This window comes from Poecilia mexicana, unplaced genomic scaffold (genome assembly GCF_051168715.1).
Source record: "Poecilia mexicana isolate PSO_F unplaced genomic scaffold, ASM5116871v1 scaffold_4, whole genome shotgun sequence".
Classification (NCBI taxonomy): Eukaryota; Metazoa; Chordata; class Actinopteri; order Cyprinodontiformes; family Poeciliidae; genus Poecilia; species Poecilia mexicana.
The window spans coordinates 5,366,963-5,385,645 of record NW_028263373.1 but is presented as its reverse complement, the minus strand read 5'-3'; the positions used below and the strand labels follow the sequence as shown (position 1 = coordinate 5,385,645).

At 38.5% G+C, this 18,683-nt stretch overlaps 1 protein-coding gene across 1 annotated transcript; it reads left to right on the top strand.

Annotated features, from left to right (window-relative positions):
- The first annotated feature begins 991 nt into the window (after positions 1–991).
- dnai3 (dynein axonemal intermediate chain 3) lies at positions 992–16,764 on the top strand. Its single transcript, XM_088004845.1, has 22 exons — positions 992–1,049; positions 1,207–1,242; positions 3,960–4,144; positions 4,418–4,522; positions 4,784–4,891; positions 4,981–5,177; positions 5,323–5,439; positions 5,589–5,785; positions 5,951–6,057; positions 7,200–7,289; positions 7,471–7,560; positions 8,438–8,554; positions 9,215–9,288; positions 9,442–9,595; positions 9,735–9,813; positions 11,451–11,572; positions 11,831–11,891; positions 12,235–12,365; positions 13,136–13,343; positions 13,977–14,068; positions 14,935–15,054; positions 16,194–16,764. The coding sequence occupies exons 1-22, from the start codon at positions 992–994 to the stop codon at positions 16,356–16,358; spliced, it is 2,613 nt and encodes an 870-aa protein (XP_087860971.1). The 3' UTR covers positions 16,359–16,764.
- Positions 16,765–18,683: the final 1,919 nt, after the last annotated feature.

The following is an 18,683-nucleotide window of genomic DNA, read 5'->3' as shown; positions in this document are numbered from 1 at the left end:
CTATAAATTCAAGCTTGCCCAGGTAAATTTATAACATTGTTTTGACGTCACTGTAAAGCTGAGACTTGATTGGCTTGTACAGCACTCTGTCAATGATTTTCCCCGCCCTCTTTTGTAACCCCTGGCAACCAAACAGTCCACAACTGACGAGCAGTTAGTTTTAGCGATAAAGGAGTTCAATATATGGCTTAAACTTCCGGTAAGAGTTATTTATTTGTATATAATCTGGTCTTAATCTATGTATTTTTATCACCGTAGCATCAGCAGCTAAAGATAATGTATTCAAGGTAGGTCACGGCAGTTTTGGGGGGCAAAACAATCCAAACGGTATGTCTCCAAAACCTGAGGTAAATTGCTACTGTAGTGCCCTGATGAGCAAAACAGTTTAATACTTTGTCTCAAACTATGTGCTTTTCTTTGGTTGCAAATGTTTGTTAGGAAAAAGCAGCTTTAATTCCGTATTTATTAAAAGTAACCACACAGTAATTCATTGGTGTTCATTTTAAACACGGTGGTGAGGCCTAAGCAGAATTGTATACAAAACAGAGAATCCTGAAAGAAAAAATAAGATTTTATCAATCGATTCATAAAATCTTTATTCTGGTTGTAAAACTATAGGCTACTGACTTGCATTTTCAGGCCTCTGACTCCTTGTTTAACTATTATTTCTTATTACAGAAAGAACATGTATTCATTTATTGCCTGTTTGAAAGTATTTATTTTAGTACACTACAATTTTCTTACCAATAACCTTAAAGGAACCTTGATGTACTTTATTCATACATTGATTTAATTGACCCTGAGAAATTCATTGTAATTCATGATTTCTCCACAAGATGTCAGCATATGCACTGATTTTGTTCATAATCCCGCTGACTGAAGTCTAGTTCCAGTTACAAACAGTGAATTTTAAAATGATTGATTGAGTCTCTGCCTCTGTTGGATATATGCCACTTTATCCTCAGTGAACGTGTTGATCCAAAGAAGAAGAATGGGTCCCAAGGCAAAAAGATCACCAAGTAAAGGAAGAGGGAAAGGCAAAGGGAAAGGTGAGGGTTTAATTAGATAATGATGATATTGAATACCTACTTATTCATGTTGTTACAAGGCACTAAATCAGAAGGCATTATGTATTTTTTTTAAATATAACTATATGTATGTTTGCTCTTTTAAAATCTCTAATGGACGGAATTATTTCCATTTCAGGCAGGACCAGTCGGTCTTCTACACGTGCAAGTTCATGTAAGAGAAATTTGGTATGCTTGTTATTTTTGCAGCAAAAGAAACAAACTAAAAAGCCAGATGCAATTTCATTACATCTGTATTGAAGTTTGAAAAACACACTTCATATTAAACTCACAAAACATTTGTTATCTTTTATTTTTATTAAAGAATCGGTCTCTTGACACATCTGATGGTGTGGCTTTTCTTTGGAATTCAGGCAGAACACTCTTGAGAGGATTTTTTTCTTTTTTTTCCCCATTTTTCCAGTTCATTTAAGATAATTTGATGTGCCTTGAGGCCTCACACAATCTACAATGTGATGTGCGTACTATTGCGTAGCCTCTTGACATACTCAGCTTTGGGTCCCTCTTATTTTAGTCTCGCATTCATCCTTGAAATCAAGCTTTTTATTTACCTAAATAAATTATCAACTGTTTTTATTATTATGCTATATTTCATTTTGTCCATTTCTGTTTTTCCTTAAAATCAGTTTTTACCAAATTCCATTTCTCTTTCTCAGGAACAGATCTACACTGATTTGCTTTTCAAGCCTTTCACACATTCCTCAGGGACTTAGCCAAGCCTTAACTGTACCTTTCCACTTCACCTAAACCCGAGTCTTAACCCAAAAGTCAGTGGTTAATCTTACATGCTCTAACTTTTAGTTGTGAATTAAAAAAAGATCCTCTGATCAACTATAATACAGGCCTTCTTTTGTTTACTCCAAGCAATGTGCCTTGTAAAAGCAACCAAAGTCCTTGAACTTTATCTTCTGCTACCATCATCCTTTTTCTCAGCAGCAACAGAGAAGAAGGTCAGAGTCGATTGGGAGGATGGATGGAAAAATCCTGGAAGAAAATAAAGCTACAAAAGAATTAACAATAGGGCAATAAATGTAGAAAGAAGCCACAGTTTAAAATTTGTTGAAAACTAATTCTACCACTTCACAATTATGAGCTATGATTTTCAAGTTGTGTCCCATGAAATCCCAATAATACAGTTAACGATTCTAATCTGACAAAGTTTAAGAAAATGTCATTAATAATAAACCATTTCCAACACACTCTAGGTCACTTAAAACCAATAGAAATGCTTAAACTCAGGTTATGATTCCAGAGAAACATAGAGAGTGATATAAAGAGAGAGAACATTGTGTGCTGGCAAGCCTTCAGTGAATTAAGCAAGAAAAGAGAGGCCTAATTTAGAATAATTTTCAGCAGCAGACAACAAATGCAATTTAATTGTACTCTGGGGGGAAGAAACATTGTACATCATACTCTGTTTTTTTTTTCTTCTCCTAAACAAATATTCTCTGTGAACACAAATGCCATGGCTGTCACATATCTTTGTGAAATGAGGGGTGTGAGTTTCCACTACAATGATTTGGCACGAAGCCTAAGTGGTGTGAAGCCTAAGTGACACGCCCAGCTGGGAAGTGGTTGCTCCAGCTTTACTTAAGCATTCCCCCCGTCCTCTCAGCAACCTTGTGGAAAGACTTTGAAGAGAGAGACCGCAAGGAGGAGGAAAACTGTTATTATGCAGAGTCCTGTTTACTTTTGTGTTCCCTGGACTGACACACAGCTGAGATATGGAGGAGTATACAAAGATGTCTAAAGTGTAAAATAAAACAATCACAACAGCTAAAAAAGTCTTCCAGTAGTCATTCAGCAGTATGTTAATATAAAGTAACAGTATTATTACAGGTGACAGTGTTTAGCAGCAATAAGTCAGCTAAACAATGGTTGTTGCTAGCCTGTGATGTTCGAGGAGGGGCAGGTGCATGAAATGTGTTTCTGATATGAAGCATGAGGGAAAAATGTTCCTTTGTGTATTTTACACCATGAGAACAAAAGCTTTATTTGCTTTTAATCTCCATATTTTATTGCCATTTTCAGTCACGTCTTATTTATAATTTCTGACTTATCTGTCATGTTGCTCTGACTTGGTAACAGATGAACTGACATGCTCTGAAAAAGTCAGTAGGTGAGCAATCTTTCACTTTGTCACTCTGCCAAAGTTTGTTCTTCATTGCAGGTGTCCAGGTTTTTGGAGCTGAATCTTCTTTGTATGAAATTTCAAAGTTGGCCATCATCATCATCACTTAATAGATGAAAACAGAGCCCTTGTGTTTTTTAGGACTGACTTGTATGTAGGTGATTCGGATTTCTGTGGAGAAAAGACTTCCTCAGCACGTGAAGAAAACAAAGAAACAGAGCTCGTTCTTTTGGGTTTTGTTTTGCACTTTTTGGAATTAGCAGATCAGGAAATCGTTCTCACTTTCTCCAGACAATGGCTCATTTTGGAAAAGTGTGTAGGCCAGGCTCACACCATTCTGCACATTGTTTCCACAGAACACAACTTTTGGTGAATGCTCAAGAAAAAGAAAAAAAGGAAACTCCAGCCCTCTACATTGTAATCCCAGTTTAACTCATTTCATGTAATCTGAACCAAGAGATCATATGAGTGTGGATTTTCAATATCAAGTTCATAATACAAAAAAGAAGGCACAGAAATTAAATTTTTGAAATATTTATCTTTGTGAAAATGTATCTGAATTTTAGATATGCTCAGTTTATATGCTTTAAGATGAAAGAAAATCTTCATGTTCCTTTTCTACATCAATTTAGTTTCATTCCTCTCACTTGGATTGTTTTCAATTGTATTACAGGTTTGTGAACAACAAACTTTCAAGAGAATAAGATTTAAAAAAAATGATTCTGAATTTTCTCCTCAAGATCACCCTGACGACATCTTCCCCCTGGTCCTGACGTCTGCCACCCAGGAGCTCTTCAACTGCCGTATTGATGAAGACGTCACAGAGAAGCACCCCTTCAAACTGCTCAAGAGAGACGACATCATAGACGACATGAAGACGAGAGCTGCCATTTCTGATTTCAGCCCAGTGAAACACGCTGTGCTTGTAAGATTCATCCAGACAAATAAACAAACAAACTGAGCTGCTACAACAACACATGGGTCATAAAACAAGGACTGTGTGAGCAAAAGGAGCTGGTTGAAGCTCACTCATATTTTGCCAGAATCCCTTTTACCACTTTACTCTTATTAGACGTTAGCGCCTCGTTAGCGGCTGACGCAGTCTCATCAGGCGTGATTTTCTTTTTCATGTTTAGGATATAACTCCTACATTTCATAGATGTCTTAGTGAGAACTTGGTGTCATTGTTTTCCCACAGGATTACCCAGAGGAAGAGATGCTGTTGGTTTTTGATTCAAACCTCACTTACGGCCAGTGTTTCTACTTGGTTCTGACACCAGAAAGCAAGGAACGAATCCTGAAAGTGAGACTTCAGTTTTATTATGTTATTAGTTTCACAAAATATGATCAAAAACATCAATTTCTGCCATTATATAACAAAGATGTTCCATATGTGATATATTTTTGGTGTATTGGGTAATTTAGCATAAACTCTTAAGAGCTTCAACTTTAATTTCCAAAACTTTGTCACTCAAAATCTACTACTACAGAAAGAGTTAATGAATTTTATAAAACATTTATTTTCAACTCCATAACCCAATCTCCTTCTGTCTCTGTCATCCAGACCCCAGAGGCTGAAGAGCTGCTTGAGTCCGAAAAAAGACCAAAACTTTGGATTCCTCTTGGTAGCGAGAAGGAAATAGAAGAACCTGTCAAGGAGACGAGAGAAAAGGCATACCACAATAGTAATGCAGAGTAAAGTTAAATGAAAATACATTTGCTGCTGCTGTTGTATTGATTTTGTCTTCTTGTCCTCGTCAGCTGAGGCTCAGATTAAGACTGGACCGGGAAGGTCAGTCAGAGGTCTGTTTTTCAGACCGCGACTGTGCAGAGTCAAAGGACAGCCACTTGGAGTGTACTTCTTATGAAGACAGTAAATTCAAGATCAAGAAACTGATGAGTGATTGCGGAGTGCAGGCTGTTCCCATGCTGCAGACCAACGGTTGCCAGACAATGAGGTATAATGATGAACCTTTGTGCTTAAAACATTTAATCAGCACAAAAAGACTGAAAGGTTCTGGCCTTTCAGTCGGAAACAGATTGAAAGAAGTCTACCTGGAACAACGACGTACATATTTCTTATTAACATTGTTTTCCTTGCAGGATGGTTCCAAAGGACACGTTCACTCAGTATGAACCAAGAGAGTTCAGCACCAAGGAAAAAGAAATGATTCTTAAAGAACAGAACCTGAGAGATTTTTGTGGGAGACAGATTCCCAGGTAAAAATAAATGGTTTTGATTGGTTGTTTTCCCATCAAATCAGACTCAACCAACTAGATTTGAGAAAATATAAAACTCCCACCCATTACAGTGACTTCGCATAAGATTGCCTGTTATCACAGTCAGCTGTATTGCTTTTTGGTTTTAGGATGTTGTTTGCCCTGCAGCAGGAAGAGATCATAAACGTGTTTCTGGATGACTGGAGGTCCCTGGCGACCGGGATTGAAATCTGTGACTGGTCAGGGCAGGTGTCTGATACTCTGGTGCTCCATCAGGTCTTCACAGATCAGAAGTTCGCTAAAAACAAAACAATTAGTTGCCTCAACTGGCACCCTACAATACACGGTAAAGTGCAACATTTTAAAGCAGTTAAGCTTTTGTTTTCCCATCAAGAACAGAAAAGTAATGCAGAGATGAGCTTTAATTATGTTGATAGTTGAAAACATAATTGTTTTGCGTGTTTGTGTGTGTGTGTGTGTGTGTGTGTGTGTGTGTGTGTGTGTGCTGCAGGTGTAGTTGCTGTGGCCCTGACAAAAAGACACAGGGAGCCTGCAGAGACGGCCTCCAGTCCTCCGCTCATTGTCTTCTACAGCTTCTCTGACCCCTCTAATCCCCAGGTGTGACAAGCAAACAAGAAAACCCTCCAACACACAAGTAAAGAAATCTCTTGCACATCTCTTGGAGAAAAGCTTTTAGGAGAAACAGCTGGAATGAATTGCACTTTGTCATTCAGGACTATTGTTTGCTGCAGGAAAATTTGAGAGCGCCTATTGATTTGACCATAGGCTCCCAGTCAATAAACCTGAGCAGCTAAAGTAATGTAATACCTCTTCTACGTGATGTAAATCTCCGGAGCTTGAGTGGTCCATTGCTTCATTGGCTAAAGTGGGGTGTGTGGAACTTTATACGCATATCTGATGAAATGCAGTTGATGCTAATGGATTGTTGTATTGTAAGACGAACCTTGCATTAACAGACAAGACGGAAGACTGCAGTGAATAAAAACTCATATGATATCTGAATCTGCCTTGCAAAAGTATTCATACTCCTTTATCATTCCTGCAGCTTTTCACATCAGGAGCTTAGAACCGTTGCATATTCTTCTCTAGAAAACTGCTCAAGCTCAAAAACACTGAATGATTTATTTTCCAACCTTTCCACAGGTTCCCAATTAGATTCTGGTCTGGACTTTGACTAGGTCATTCTAATACATGAATTTGCTATTATTTAAGCTGTTCAGTTGTAGCTCTGGCGGTAAGTCTTAAGACTTTTGCAGCCTCCCTGCAGGTTTTCTTTCAGGATTGCCCTGTGTTTAGCTTCATCAATCCTTCCGTAGACTCAGACCACATTCCCCGTCCCTGATGAAGAAAAATATTCCAAAAAATATCATTTTTATCTCATTCGACCAGACAACCAGAAGGTTTGCTATGTTCCCTACTTGGAATGTGGCAAATTGCGTACAGGACTTCTGTTGTCTGGCTGTTTTCAGGCTCCTCTTCCATAAAGACCAAACTTGTGGATTCCTGTTAACACATTCTCTCATCTGAGCTTTGGATCTCTGCAGATCCTACATCGTTACCATGGGCATATAGTGAAGTACATTGACCTTTTAAACTGTAACGTGACAGAATGTAGAGAAATTCAAAGTATATGAATACTTTTGCAATGTACTTCACACAGGTTTCTGTGAAATGCAGTGTTTATGTTTTGTATGTAGTATGTTTTCTTTTTGATTTTCTCTTATTTTTTTTTTTTGCAGTTTCTCCTTGAATGCCCAGACGACATTCTTGCATTCCAGTTCTCCCCCTCCAATCCAAATATTATTGTTGGCGGCTGTATAAATGGCCAGGTGATTTTTTTTTTCCTGTACCACCTTTCCTGTCTCTTATACTCTGAAAAGTTCAAAATGATTTCTTTCTTCACACAGGTCTGCTCTTCAGCCCACTATAAAATACTACTCTCATTTAAGCGTTATGTTCTCAGGTGATTTTGTTCTACTGACTGATTTTGTTCGTTAACTCATGTTTCAGATTTTGTTGTGGGACCTCTCTGCTCATGTCACCTACATACAGGCAACACAATCCAGCAGTAGAAAAGATTCAACAAGTTCAGACAAGTTTGTAAGTACAAATATATTTGGACTTTGCCAAATGCCAGAATATTGAGATAAAATTTTAAATTTTTTTTATTTACCGGTACTCTTTTCCAAAGTTTAATCCATTTACATACATTTTCTTAGTAATTGATAGCAGTGCTTTTCAATTGTATGGCTTGGAGCAGACTTTTCACCGCAGTGGGAATTGTGTCCGACTCAGTCAGTTTTGGCCAACTGCACTGATGCTGCTGTATTTAAACAGGCACATATACTAGGTCCCCACATTTACTTTGTGTGTTTTTATGGTCTCTACAGTGGAACAGCTGTCTCCATCCCTCTCCTCTCTGCTTTATTCTCCTTTACTTCTCCCCTGTCATCCTTCTCCCTTTCTCTATCTTTGTTTGCTCTTAATTCTCTTGAGTCAACACAGCACAGTGCCAGCTGTTACACAACTCCCCATCTACAACCGTGGTTTGTCCCCTTATGCAAGATAACGTTCTGGTAAATCAGATCACTTTTCTCTCTGCTGTTTGCAGAGTAAACAATAGCAGTTGTGCTGGTTAAAAGGACTTAATTTGGATGTTTGGATCTATGGAACATGGACATTTATCTGTTATCGGCCTACCAGATAAATCACTTTGGTTTAACTTGTTTCTTTATTATGAAGGCTGCATGCTGAATGTTTGTTTTCCCTTGCATACATATTGGTATCATGGCAAAAAACAAAAAAAACAAAAAAAAAACACATTCTTCAAGTATTTGGATTAAATGTGAACCCTGGACTTTTTTGATATCCCGCTGAAGCATTTTGAATGGCTTTTGTGCTGAATACAATCTGCCTGATTTGATTGATTTGTCAGATTTTACTGTGCAGTGCCTTTTTGTGTTTGCTGTCTCTCCAGGACCTTAACGACAGCAAAGAGAATATTCCTATTGTGCGATTCTGTGCGGTGTCAGCCTTAGAGAGCAGCCACAAAGCCCCAGTTACTGATGTGCAGTGGCTGCCGCCAACATTCGAGGTACAGAAAAGTTAAACGTCGAAGAATTAGAGGCAACTTTGAAAGAGAGATACGTTTAATCTAAATAGAGTAAGGTTAATATTAGAAAATGTCCACTTGAAGAAAGGGGTGTTCTTTTTGTGTGAATATAGCATTATACTTCATGTAAATAGTAGACCAAATGTAAACTCTAAAGAGTCATTGTTTATGTAAGTACATGTAGAGATTTATGGAGAAGATATAGACTGATCCTCAAAGTCAACTGTGGGATATACTGCTTACTACCAAGATGACAAAAAAGAACATTTATTGAAGCTTTGGCATGGGCCTTGCAGTTTCTTTTCTCCTGTCGGCTCCTACTCCTCACATCTATAGAGGAGCGTCATAAATCATTTTCACGTCTTGTATTCATCAAGATGGGTGAAAAAATTGTAAGCATCAAAGTTCCCTCAGGGGAAAGATTAACATCCTACATTGCTATAGACTTGAACTTTTTCACATTGTCAATCACGTCTGTTTCCTTTTTGAGGAATTAGCATTTTAGACAAACAGAAAGCATAACAGGAGGAAAAGGATGCCTGGTTTTTCAAATGAAATTGTGATAATTACGATTTGCATTGTTCTTAATTTGTACAAAGCTTCCCTTTTATGCACTTATTTTGTAACTTTTTCTCTGATAAGGTTACTATTTTGGGCTTACCAGTGGAGAACAAGCAGAAAGTCTCGGTTCAGATCATCACCTGCTCCCCTGACTGGTAGGCTATATTTTGAAAAACACGAAATGTTTGAAAGACAGATTTAAAGGAACTCAAGGCACCAACTCAGTGTGTGTGTCTGAATTTGAACTTCTGATTTTGAGTTTTTGTCCGTTTCCAGGTTTGACCTTTTTGCCTCATTTTGCTCCATAGCACTCTTCGTTTTTGGGACGTGAGACTTCCAGCTGTGTTTACGAACACGCCTACAGAGAGCACGCCGGCTGTCGACCATAAGACCCCGATGACGACCTGCAGCGTCCCTGAAACTTTCAAACACCTTGACAGGACATGGAAACCATTGTTCAGAGTAATTTAGCTTTGGGAATTTGTGATATGTCTAGAACCTAAGCTAATTTTATATGCATTCTATCCCATAAGGATTTGAAATATGAAAGGTAATAGAACGATGCAGAATCAAGGATCTTTTATCTTGTGTCATTTGTCAGGTTTCACTGTCAAAGATTGATACCAAAGGAGAATATGTTCCTATGAAGTTCAGCTTTGAAAATGTCATCGCTCCTACAGGTAGGGCAAAAGGAGGGATATTTCATTTTTGTATTAATTTTAATACTTTTGCAATAGAATTTTAGAAATGTTACAAATTTAACAATTTGAAGGGGCAGTATTGTGTAAAATTTACTTTTTTGACCGTTATGATATGTTATAATGTTTTTTCCTAATCAAAAACATAACTGGGGTGTTGCTTTGATTCTTTCATGCATTTTTGAGAAATCTTTTAATCTCCTATGGATTAATAGAGGAGCCATGTTGTGATGACTTCCTGAAGGCGGAGCTTCAGAAAAAGCAGGAGTTTTTAAAAAGACAGAGCTTTAAATTATGAAGTGAAACTTCTTTTAGGTCATATTTGATATATATAGAATTTTATAACAGCCAAACATAGTTACTTGATTGTGCTATAAAACGACATTATGTGCCTGGAAAATACATAATATTAACAAAGATTGTGTTTAGTTTTGGTTTGAAAAGTTGATTTCATTGACGAGCACAATGAGGCTGTCTTCCTTGAGTTTCCCACCACTCTCTTAAGAGTCTTTCTTCCAAAATAAATTTCTGGTAGCAAATCACTGGCCTTGCTCACTGTCAGCTCTTTGTAATATCTTGCTCAGAAAGCTTGAGGAAGGTTGAATGTGTCCATGCTGGTCAAGAAGAGACGTGTCTTTGTCTGTCTGGAGGTCCGGCTCCATAAACACCACTTTGGTAGCTGGCTGGTTGGGGAATTAATTTGCTGCAAGGTCATCTTTTTTTCACTTAACCCAATCACTCACCAATTAAGATTTTAATGAATATGATGAATATTTTGGTTCAGCTTAAGGAGTTTTCCTATCTTACTGACAAGGTAAGTCTTTGTATTGACTCCAGTGTTCATCATTTTGCTACCACTGCTGTTTCTGAAAGTGGAGCCATTTAACAGTCATTTCTAGCACAACAGATTTACTTTGCATGATTTTCCACACCACGTTATGGTCAGCAGGCTTCACGGTCACCGTGTAACAGGTTGACAGCCATGTCCTTGGGAAGCACTGGATCGATTTCTGCCGCGGTGCAACATAGTCTTACTGTTTTCTTCACACGTTTTTAAATGGACAAATGAATTCAGAAAATGTGGAACAGAAATGTGCTGAGAAATCAGCTGCTGGGCAAAACAAGCTGATTTTCTGGCTTGAGCGACTCTGATGTTTCTGACCAGTAAGGTCATCAAAAATCTCACTGCTTTGGCCAGATAGTGGTTTAAAAAAGTTGCTCAGAGTTAGTTAGTTTTACTCTCATGATGATTAAAGTGAATGGAGGGAAGGCTGCTTTGGATAACTTTTTTCCTTAATAAAAACATTTGGTTGTATCCTCCCCTAGCTAGTCCCTTTTCTTTATAGAACCGTCTTTCCCAGTTTTTTTTCTCATTCCTCTCATCCTTTTCCTACCCCATTCACCAGACACACCTCTCCTTTTCTTCCCTCCTTTCGTCTTCCCATCATATCGTTAATGGTGAGAGTACTGTGCAGACGGCATCAATCCGATCTTCATTTCCTTACATTAAGCATAAACCGCTGTCTCAAACTATTCCTCTTCTTTCTGTGTTTTTTCTAAGCCATCTCTCTTAGTTGGTAGAATTATGATTCACACTTTAACCTTGTTTTCCCTCTCAGAAACAGATAAAGACATTAAAGGGACGGAGGTCTTTCCGGACTACAGCCAACTCATGCTACCTGCATCTGAAAAGCTGAGGGAGATGGACAGCATCAACACCAAGTTTTTTGTTGGGACAGAGGTAAAACTTCAAATTGTCGAAACTTCAAAAACCAAATCCACAGCAGCATTTTTTCAGATTTATTTTCTACTAAGTCTTTTTTCTTCCCAAACTCCCTTCAGTTTACATTACAATGTTTTGTAAAATTGCTGAAGTTTTTTTTAAAGCTAAGATGATGACAGAACATTGGCTTTGAATGGTTAAGAAACCGTCAGGTATGTGTGGGTTTGGTATATTCTGTGATGAATCTCATATAACGTGTCGTGTTTTCACTGCCAGAACGGAGAGATCATTTACTCTGACTGGAAAATGGAAAGCGACGACTCTGGGCGCCCGCACAGTGAGTGCTGCCATATTTCTAGGTTGTTTAAAAAGGGGCCTAAACAATATATGCTTTACCATCTGTAAGCACTTTCTTATCAAACCAAGACATTCATCACAATAAACTGAACTGTTAAACTTTTGTTTTTCAGTTTCATAACAATAAATCTGACACCCATATCCCTTTTAAATCACCCTTGTCCTTAGGCAGCCATGCTAAATTTAATTACCCTCAGGAAATGTATAGGATTGCAGAAGTTTGACTTGTCTTCATCATTTATTGTGACTGAGACTGGAAATCACAATCAGTATTGTGCCAAGTAAAACATGCCTTTTCTCACAATGTGCTGCTGCGCTCGCAGGTTCCAAACCCTTCGCGTGTTTCAACACCCATCACTGGCTGGTGAACACAGTGCAGCGATCTCCATTCTTCAAAGACATTCTTTTGACAACAGGAGGCTGGAACTTTGCCATTTGGAAAGAGGGAGTCATGGTAACTACACTAAAAACAAGTCCACTGGGCATAAATTTTGTGCCCAGAGTACATACAAACACCGTACAAGGTTATACTGGTTATATTATTTAATAATGGAGGAAATTTTTATTTAATATACAGGTCCTTGCAGAAGGATTCACACCTCTTGAAATTTTACAAATTTGTGTTAGAAGAACAGCTCTCTGTGTGTTTTATTGAGATTATAATCTGAAGAATGTGGTGAGCATATGCCATTTCTGCTCTGATACCCCTAAATAAAACCCAGTGAATCTGACTGTCTTCAGAAGTCACCCAGTTATCAGCTAGAATCGACTTGTGTAATTAATTCTCAAAATACCTCCAGAATAATAGTAAACAACATCAACACGGCAAAGGTTAAGGAACAAAGCAGACAGAAGGTTAAAGCTATAAAACAATATTTGGCTTTGATATTTATGAAGGGCTTTTCCGATGAGAACAAACCGTTTCAGATCACATTGGCTTTACAGATTGACTCTGGGGGGAAAGTTAATGTCTCAGTGGCAGCACCTTGAAAAGTAACATTCTGTAAAATGTTTTGTGTAACAAGTAAAATATTTGCTCCTTAACTTCATTTAACTTACTGTATGTTGCACATCTACAATAATTTGTTTCCCCATTTTACTCTAAACAACTAGGGCTTTTGGAGCATATAGATAACTTACCAAGTTACCAAAAAATAACTTCAGATTTGCTGTTAAAATGTATAAAGTTGCATTCGCTGTTTTCCCTGAAACTGCTGCATGCAGGACGGCCCGCTGGTTGCGTCGCAATACTTTGAGCAGGAGTGCACGGTGGGATGCTGGTCGCTGTCCCGGCCGGCTGTTTTCTTCATTGGAAAAACAGATGGCAGTGTGGAGATATGGGACATGCTAAAAAACAGCAGTGAACCACTACAACTCCACGCTCACATCAGCAAAAGCAAGATTACCTGCATGAAAGCCTGCAGTTTCACGGGTGAGAAAACACATGCGTTACCGGTTATATTAAAACTTGTATATGTGACTTTTATTTAAAAAAAAAAGTTTGTTTTTTTTTTTTTTTACGAATTTGTTAAAACTGACACATGACAGGATAATATGAGACAGATAATCTCAGAAACAATTAAGCTCGTCCACCTCCTCCCTGTGCTGCTGTTGCTGTCTGAAGAAATGCACCGCTCCCATTCAAAAACAACCAATCAGAACCAGGAGGAGGGCCTTAGAGCTGTCAATCAGGCTCGTGTGCACGCTTGAGCTTTCATAACATGCTCTGCTGACAGGGAGAAGCTGTAGTGTAGCAAAGAGAAAGGGGAAGGCTCTGAGCAGCACATACCATGGCATGATTGATGGCATGATTGACAGAAATTATCAAATGAAAGCTAATTTGTGTTTCCCAGCTACCATTAACAACAACTGGGAATGTCACTCCTAGGCTCCTACCAGTGTTGACATGTGCTTTTGCAAATTTACTATTTAAAGGTATTTTTCAGTACTGTCTCTACAGCTGTTGTCACATTACACCTGTACATGTTTTGTTTATTTTCTCAAAGTTTAGCTCTGTGTTCAGTAAGTCAGCAGGCTGCTTATTTAAATTGTTCTCTGCCTCCAGCCGAGCAGCACTTCCTGGCTGTTGCAGATGATCTTGGGGTTCTTCGTATTTTTGAAATACCAAAGGCCCTCTATCTTCCTTTCGGGCACGAGGTGAGGCGGCACAGCTAGACTGGTTTGTTTGTTCAAACAATTTATAATAATAAGTCTGAGTAACCTTGCCCATGACATGTTCTAATTTCAGCCGTTTATTGTTTACCTAACCCTAGCCATAACCACGCAAAAATATTCATTTCCATTTGCCTTTTTTTTTTTACAGTTTGCTTTTACAAACACAAAACCACATGATTTTGAAGTTGAAAGAAAATGTTGTGTGAAGAACAAAATTCTCATGTACTCAGCCCCTTCTACTCTGATATCAATAATTAAACTCAAGTGCAACCAATTGCTTGAGCAGTCCTCTAATCAGGAAATAGAGTCCACCTGTGTGTGGTTAAATCTCATAAATACAGCTGCTCTGTGAAGATCTGAGGTGTGTCAGAGAACTTTAGTGACCAAACAGCATCATAAAGGATCAAGGAATAAAGTTCTGAAGAAGTTTAACGTAGGTTTAGGGTATAAAACAATATTCTACGCTTTGAACAGTTGACAGTACAGTTCAATTTTCCACAAGAGGATGGCACAGTTCTAGACTTCCTAACAGGCATGTTTGACACAAGTTATAGTTGGGAACACAGCAGAAATGTCAAATTAGAACCTGTGGTTGGAGACCTGACTTAAACGCTTTGACCTACATTTAAAAAAAAACCTGCGGAAGAAAAGTAACACAAAACAGTAGCATGAAACATGGGTGTGGCAGGATTATTTTGTCCTTTTCCTTTAACTTCAAACTTTTGCAGTAATTTGTGTTGATCTGTCACATAAAATCCCACTAAAATGCTAGTGGTCACAATTTAAAAGAATATAAAACAATTGAAGGGGTATGAATTTGTAAATCTGATTTTCTGGGTTATTTGCAGGATTTAAGCATGAAGAGATACTTCGATCTTGAAGCAGAGAGTTTGAAGGACTATTTAAAGAGAGAAGAAAACTGGACTAAGAAAAAGGAGGAGGAAGAAATGAAGATGAAACAGAAAATGGTAAGACGTGTTAGAAATCTGAACAAAGAAGGTAAAGAAGATGCAGAAATAAATCTGTTCAAGTGAAGCTGCTAACAAGTTTACATTTTTAGCTGTTTTAAAAAGCATATTGTACAGTTATTTAAGATTCCAAGCTGCTGTCCAGCAACATTTTTGAGCAACATTTAAATGCGTTTAAGTCAAATAAAACACTTGTCAGTTTATGTATACTCTGAAAAAAGAGGCAGCAGCCTGGCCCTCTTTGTGTGTTTATCAGTGTCTCTTCTTTTTTCCTGGCCTCATGTTTAATTCATCCTTCATGTTATTTGATACTGATAGTGCACGTATTGCCAGGCAGTGTCTGGCAAGCTCTTTGCTAACTATATAGGCTAAATCTATTAAGGGCTAAGTGTTTCCATATCAGACTGGATAGCAGCTGCAGTATGAAGGCAGGTAATGTTTGTTTCTCTACCAAAGGAGAGCTGCGAGTTAACCTCCATCTTTACTGCTTCTTGAGATGTTTTTTTTATCATTATGTGCACATTTGGAGAGAAAGGAAGGAAACATACTAGTAGAATAGTTTGGTTTTCTACTGGGACCTGAGGACCTGAGTTTTATTTGATAATTAGCATAAAAGTTCTGCAGTAAATTGAAATCTAAGGGTGCATTCACACCCAGCCACACATGGTACGCTTTAATCAAACTGTAGTTTGTCTGACTGTAGTCAGACAAACTACATTAATTGATGTGATTGATTGATGTGACTCAATCAATCAAACAAATTTTATTCTTCAGGTGACAGACAGAAGGCCGACTTTGTAACTGTCTTCATGTGTCTGTGAAGGTTCAGGTCAGAGTCCATCACTACACCCAGATTTCGGGCCTGATCGCTGGTTTCCAGCTGTAATAACTGAAGCCGTGCATTGATTCTAGATCACTCCTCTTTAGGTCCAGTGATAATAACCTCAGTTTTGCTTCTGTTCAGTTGGAGAAAGTTGTAGCACATCCACACATTTATCTGTTCTAATCATTTATTCAGTGCTTAGATGGGTTCAGAGTCGCCTGGTTACATCTTAATGTAGAGCTGTGTATGTAGTTGTTGAAATGTGCTATACAAACAAACTTGATTGACTGCATTTCAAATCTTTCTGTGTCTCCAGGAACCTGAAAAACCAGAAACGCCCCCAAAGGAAATCCAGCGTCTGGACTTAACAGAGTACAGCGATGACCTGATACTAGAGGAAGAACTCTTACAGGACATGGGCCTGTGGCCCATTGCTGCAGAGTCGGAGAGGAAAAATACCGAACATCACCCACATTCATGAATATTTACACAATTTTTTATATACAGAGCAGAAGCTTGTTTGTTTGCCTGATTTTTGTCCACTTTTGATATTGTTTGTATAGAGATTGTCTTTTTCTCCTAAATGTAAAGGTTTGTATTTTTATTGTTTTCAAAATAGTTTTTCTAAATAACCATAACTTTCTTTTTTTGTCGTCTATATTTTATTCAGATCTAAAACTGTTTCCTCTTTTTAGCTTTACGTCTCACATTTATTACAAATTGTGTTGCCTTTGTTTCATATGAGCTTTGAAAAACCTCTGTTTATTGGGAAGCTAACTTCAAGAACTTTCTAATTGGAGATTCTTTTACAATGTTAAGGCTTTTTCTAATTAAACATTAAAGTGTAGTTTTTCTGTTCTTCAATAAATTACATTTTTAAAAATAAACTTTCTAAGCCATTTCTTCACCTCCAGAACATTGTGAAAGTTGGAAACATCTTGTCCCAGAGTGAGGCAGAAAAGTTATTCCATGCATTTGTTACTTCTAGTCCAGTCTCCACTAATTATTTCTTACTAGGAAGCACAGATTATTCAGACAGATTATTCAGTAAAAACCCTCCAGCTTATCCAAAATGCTACGGTGTGATTTCTAAAATTAAAAGGAGAGGTGAAATCTTTCCAGTTTGATCTTCTCTTGGTAGACTCCCTGTTAAACTCGGCATATAACTCACTTAATGAATTTTATTTGTCTGCATTTCATTGTTACCAGGATTTAATTGGAATGTAGCTCAATTTAAATGTCTATGTGACTGGAGCTTATATTTTTGTGTGATTTGGTGCTTGTAAAGTGATTTGAGATATTAATAAAGTCATAATATTATTCCTTTATTCTGGTAATATTATGCCTTTATTCTTGCATTATTACCACTTTATTATGACTTCATTCTCATATGAGTTTATTCTTGTAATTGTATTCTTTTATTTTTAAAAATTTCTTAGTATGGCCCTAATACTCTGTATGTTTACCAATACATAAAAACAGACATTGTTTCTCTCGAGGTGCCTCTCTTCTGGGGGATGTTTGTCATTTTCCATCATAAAAATATATGTCGGCTTTAAGTCCATACTCCCAGAGGTATGAATAATTTTGAGCCTATTTGTATCAAGTACATCATCCCTAAACGACCAGAGAGGCAGGTGGTTTATCACAGCAGCTATGACTTTTCTCAAAGGTAAATTAAATTTGATCTACTTCTGTGATGTTGGACATTGCAGTGAGTCTTTCTTCTGTTTTCTGTTTCCATCAGTTTTTCTTCTTCTTCATGTTGATTAAAAAAAATAGCTGAGCAGCAAACCTTTAGTCCCAGAATGACAGCCGGTGTCCTGTCAGAAAAGAAACGGCAGAGAAGGCGTGGGGGGGGGGGGGGTTCAGGTCAAATACTGCATAATGTAGGGGCAGCTGTCTATTGGCAACTTTTCACACTGTGTTCACGATCGCTCAAAAGGAGAAGGAGAGCACAAGGGTTGACAGAATCAATGAACGACACAAGCTCAGCCTCTGGGGAAGCGGGGGTGGCAGAGAGGGAAACGGCTCTGCGGCGAGCCGGGCTCTGCTTCACTCTGCCCATGACTCATTCACGTGGACGGCCCTGTCACGGAGCGCACAGAGAGAGGAGGAGGGTGAAGAATGGGCTGATGTGAGGGCCCACAGAGACAGGCGTCCATATGGCCCCTGAGGCTCCAACAAGGTCCCGGTGACAAAAGGGGCCTCTGCTCTCCAGTCGTCTCCTCTTCAAACCTCTCTGGGAAATCTGTTTCAGAGTGCCTCTCACTTTCTCTGAGGGCCAGCTCAGGAATGCGCCGCCTGCAATCCAACACTCACTGGCTAGTTATTGTTTTTATGGCTGATGCGCTGAATCTTATGTAACAGCCTGCGCCTTTTTTTCTTTTTTTTGCAGCAAAAACTTTTGTGCAGAGATGTGTAGAGAAGCTGCTGGGCTGGCCGCCTCTTTAATGTTCGGGACAATGGTCGGCAGCGCAGCAATAAACCCAACCTCTCCCACTGGCATGAGGGGGGCATTCATGATGTCAGATTTTCCTCAGTTGACTTCTTCATCTAAGTCCAAGAGATTTCCCAAACATAAAAAAGAGATCTGTAACTAAAGAGGCTGTCAATACAGAATGGATTGCCTGGGGTTCAATTTTTATCGCCGGTTCTTCAAAGTTTCCAAGCGAGATCCTGGGAAACAAAGCAAGCAGGTGCTGTGTAGGAGGAGCTGTAAATCTGGCTTGGCGAATTAAGCCATTGCCTTGGTATTGTTCTGGCTGGCCTCTTCGCAGCTCCTGCTGGGACGGGTGTTAGGTGG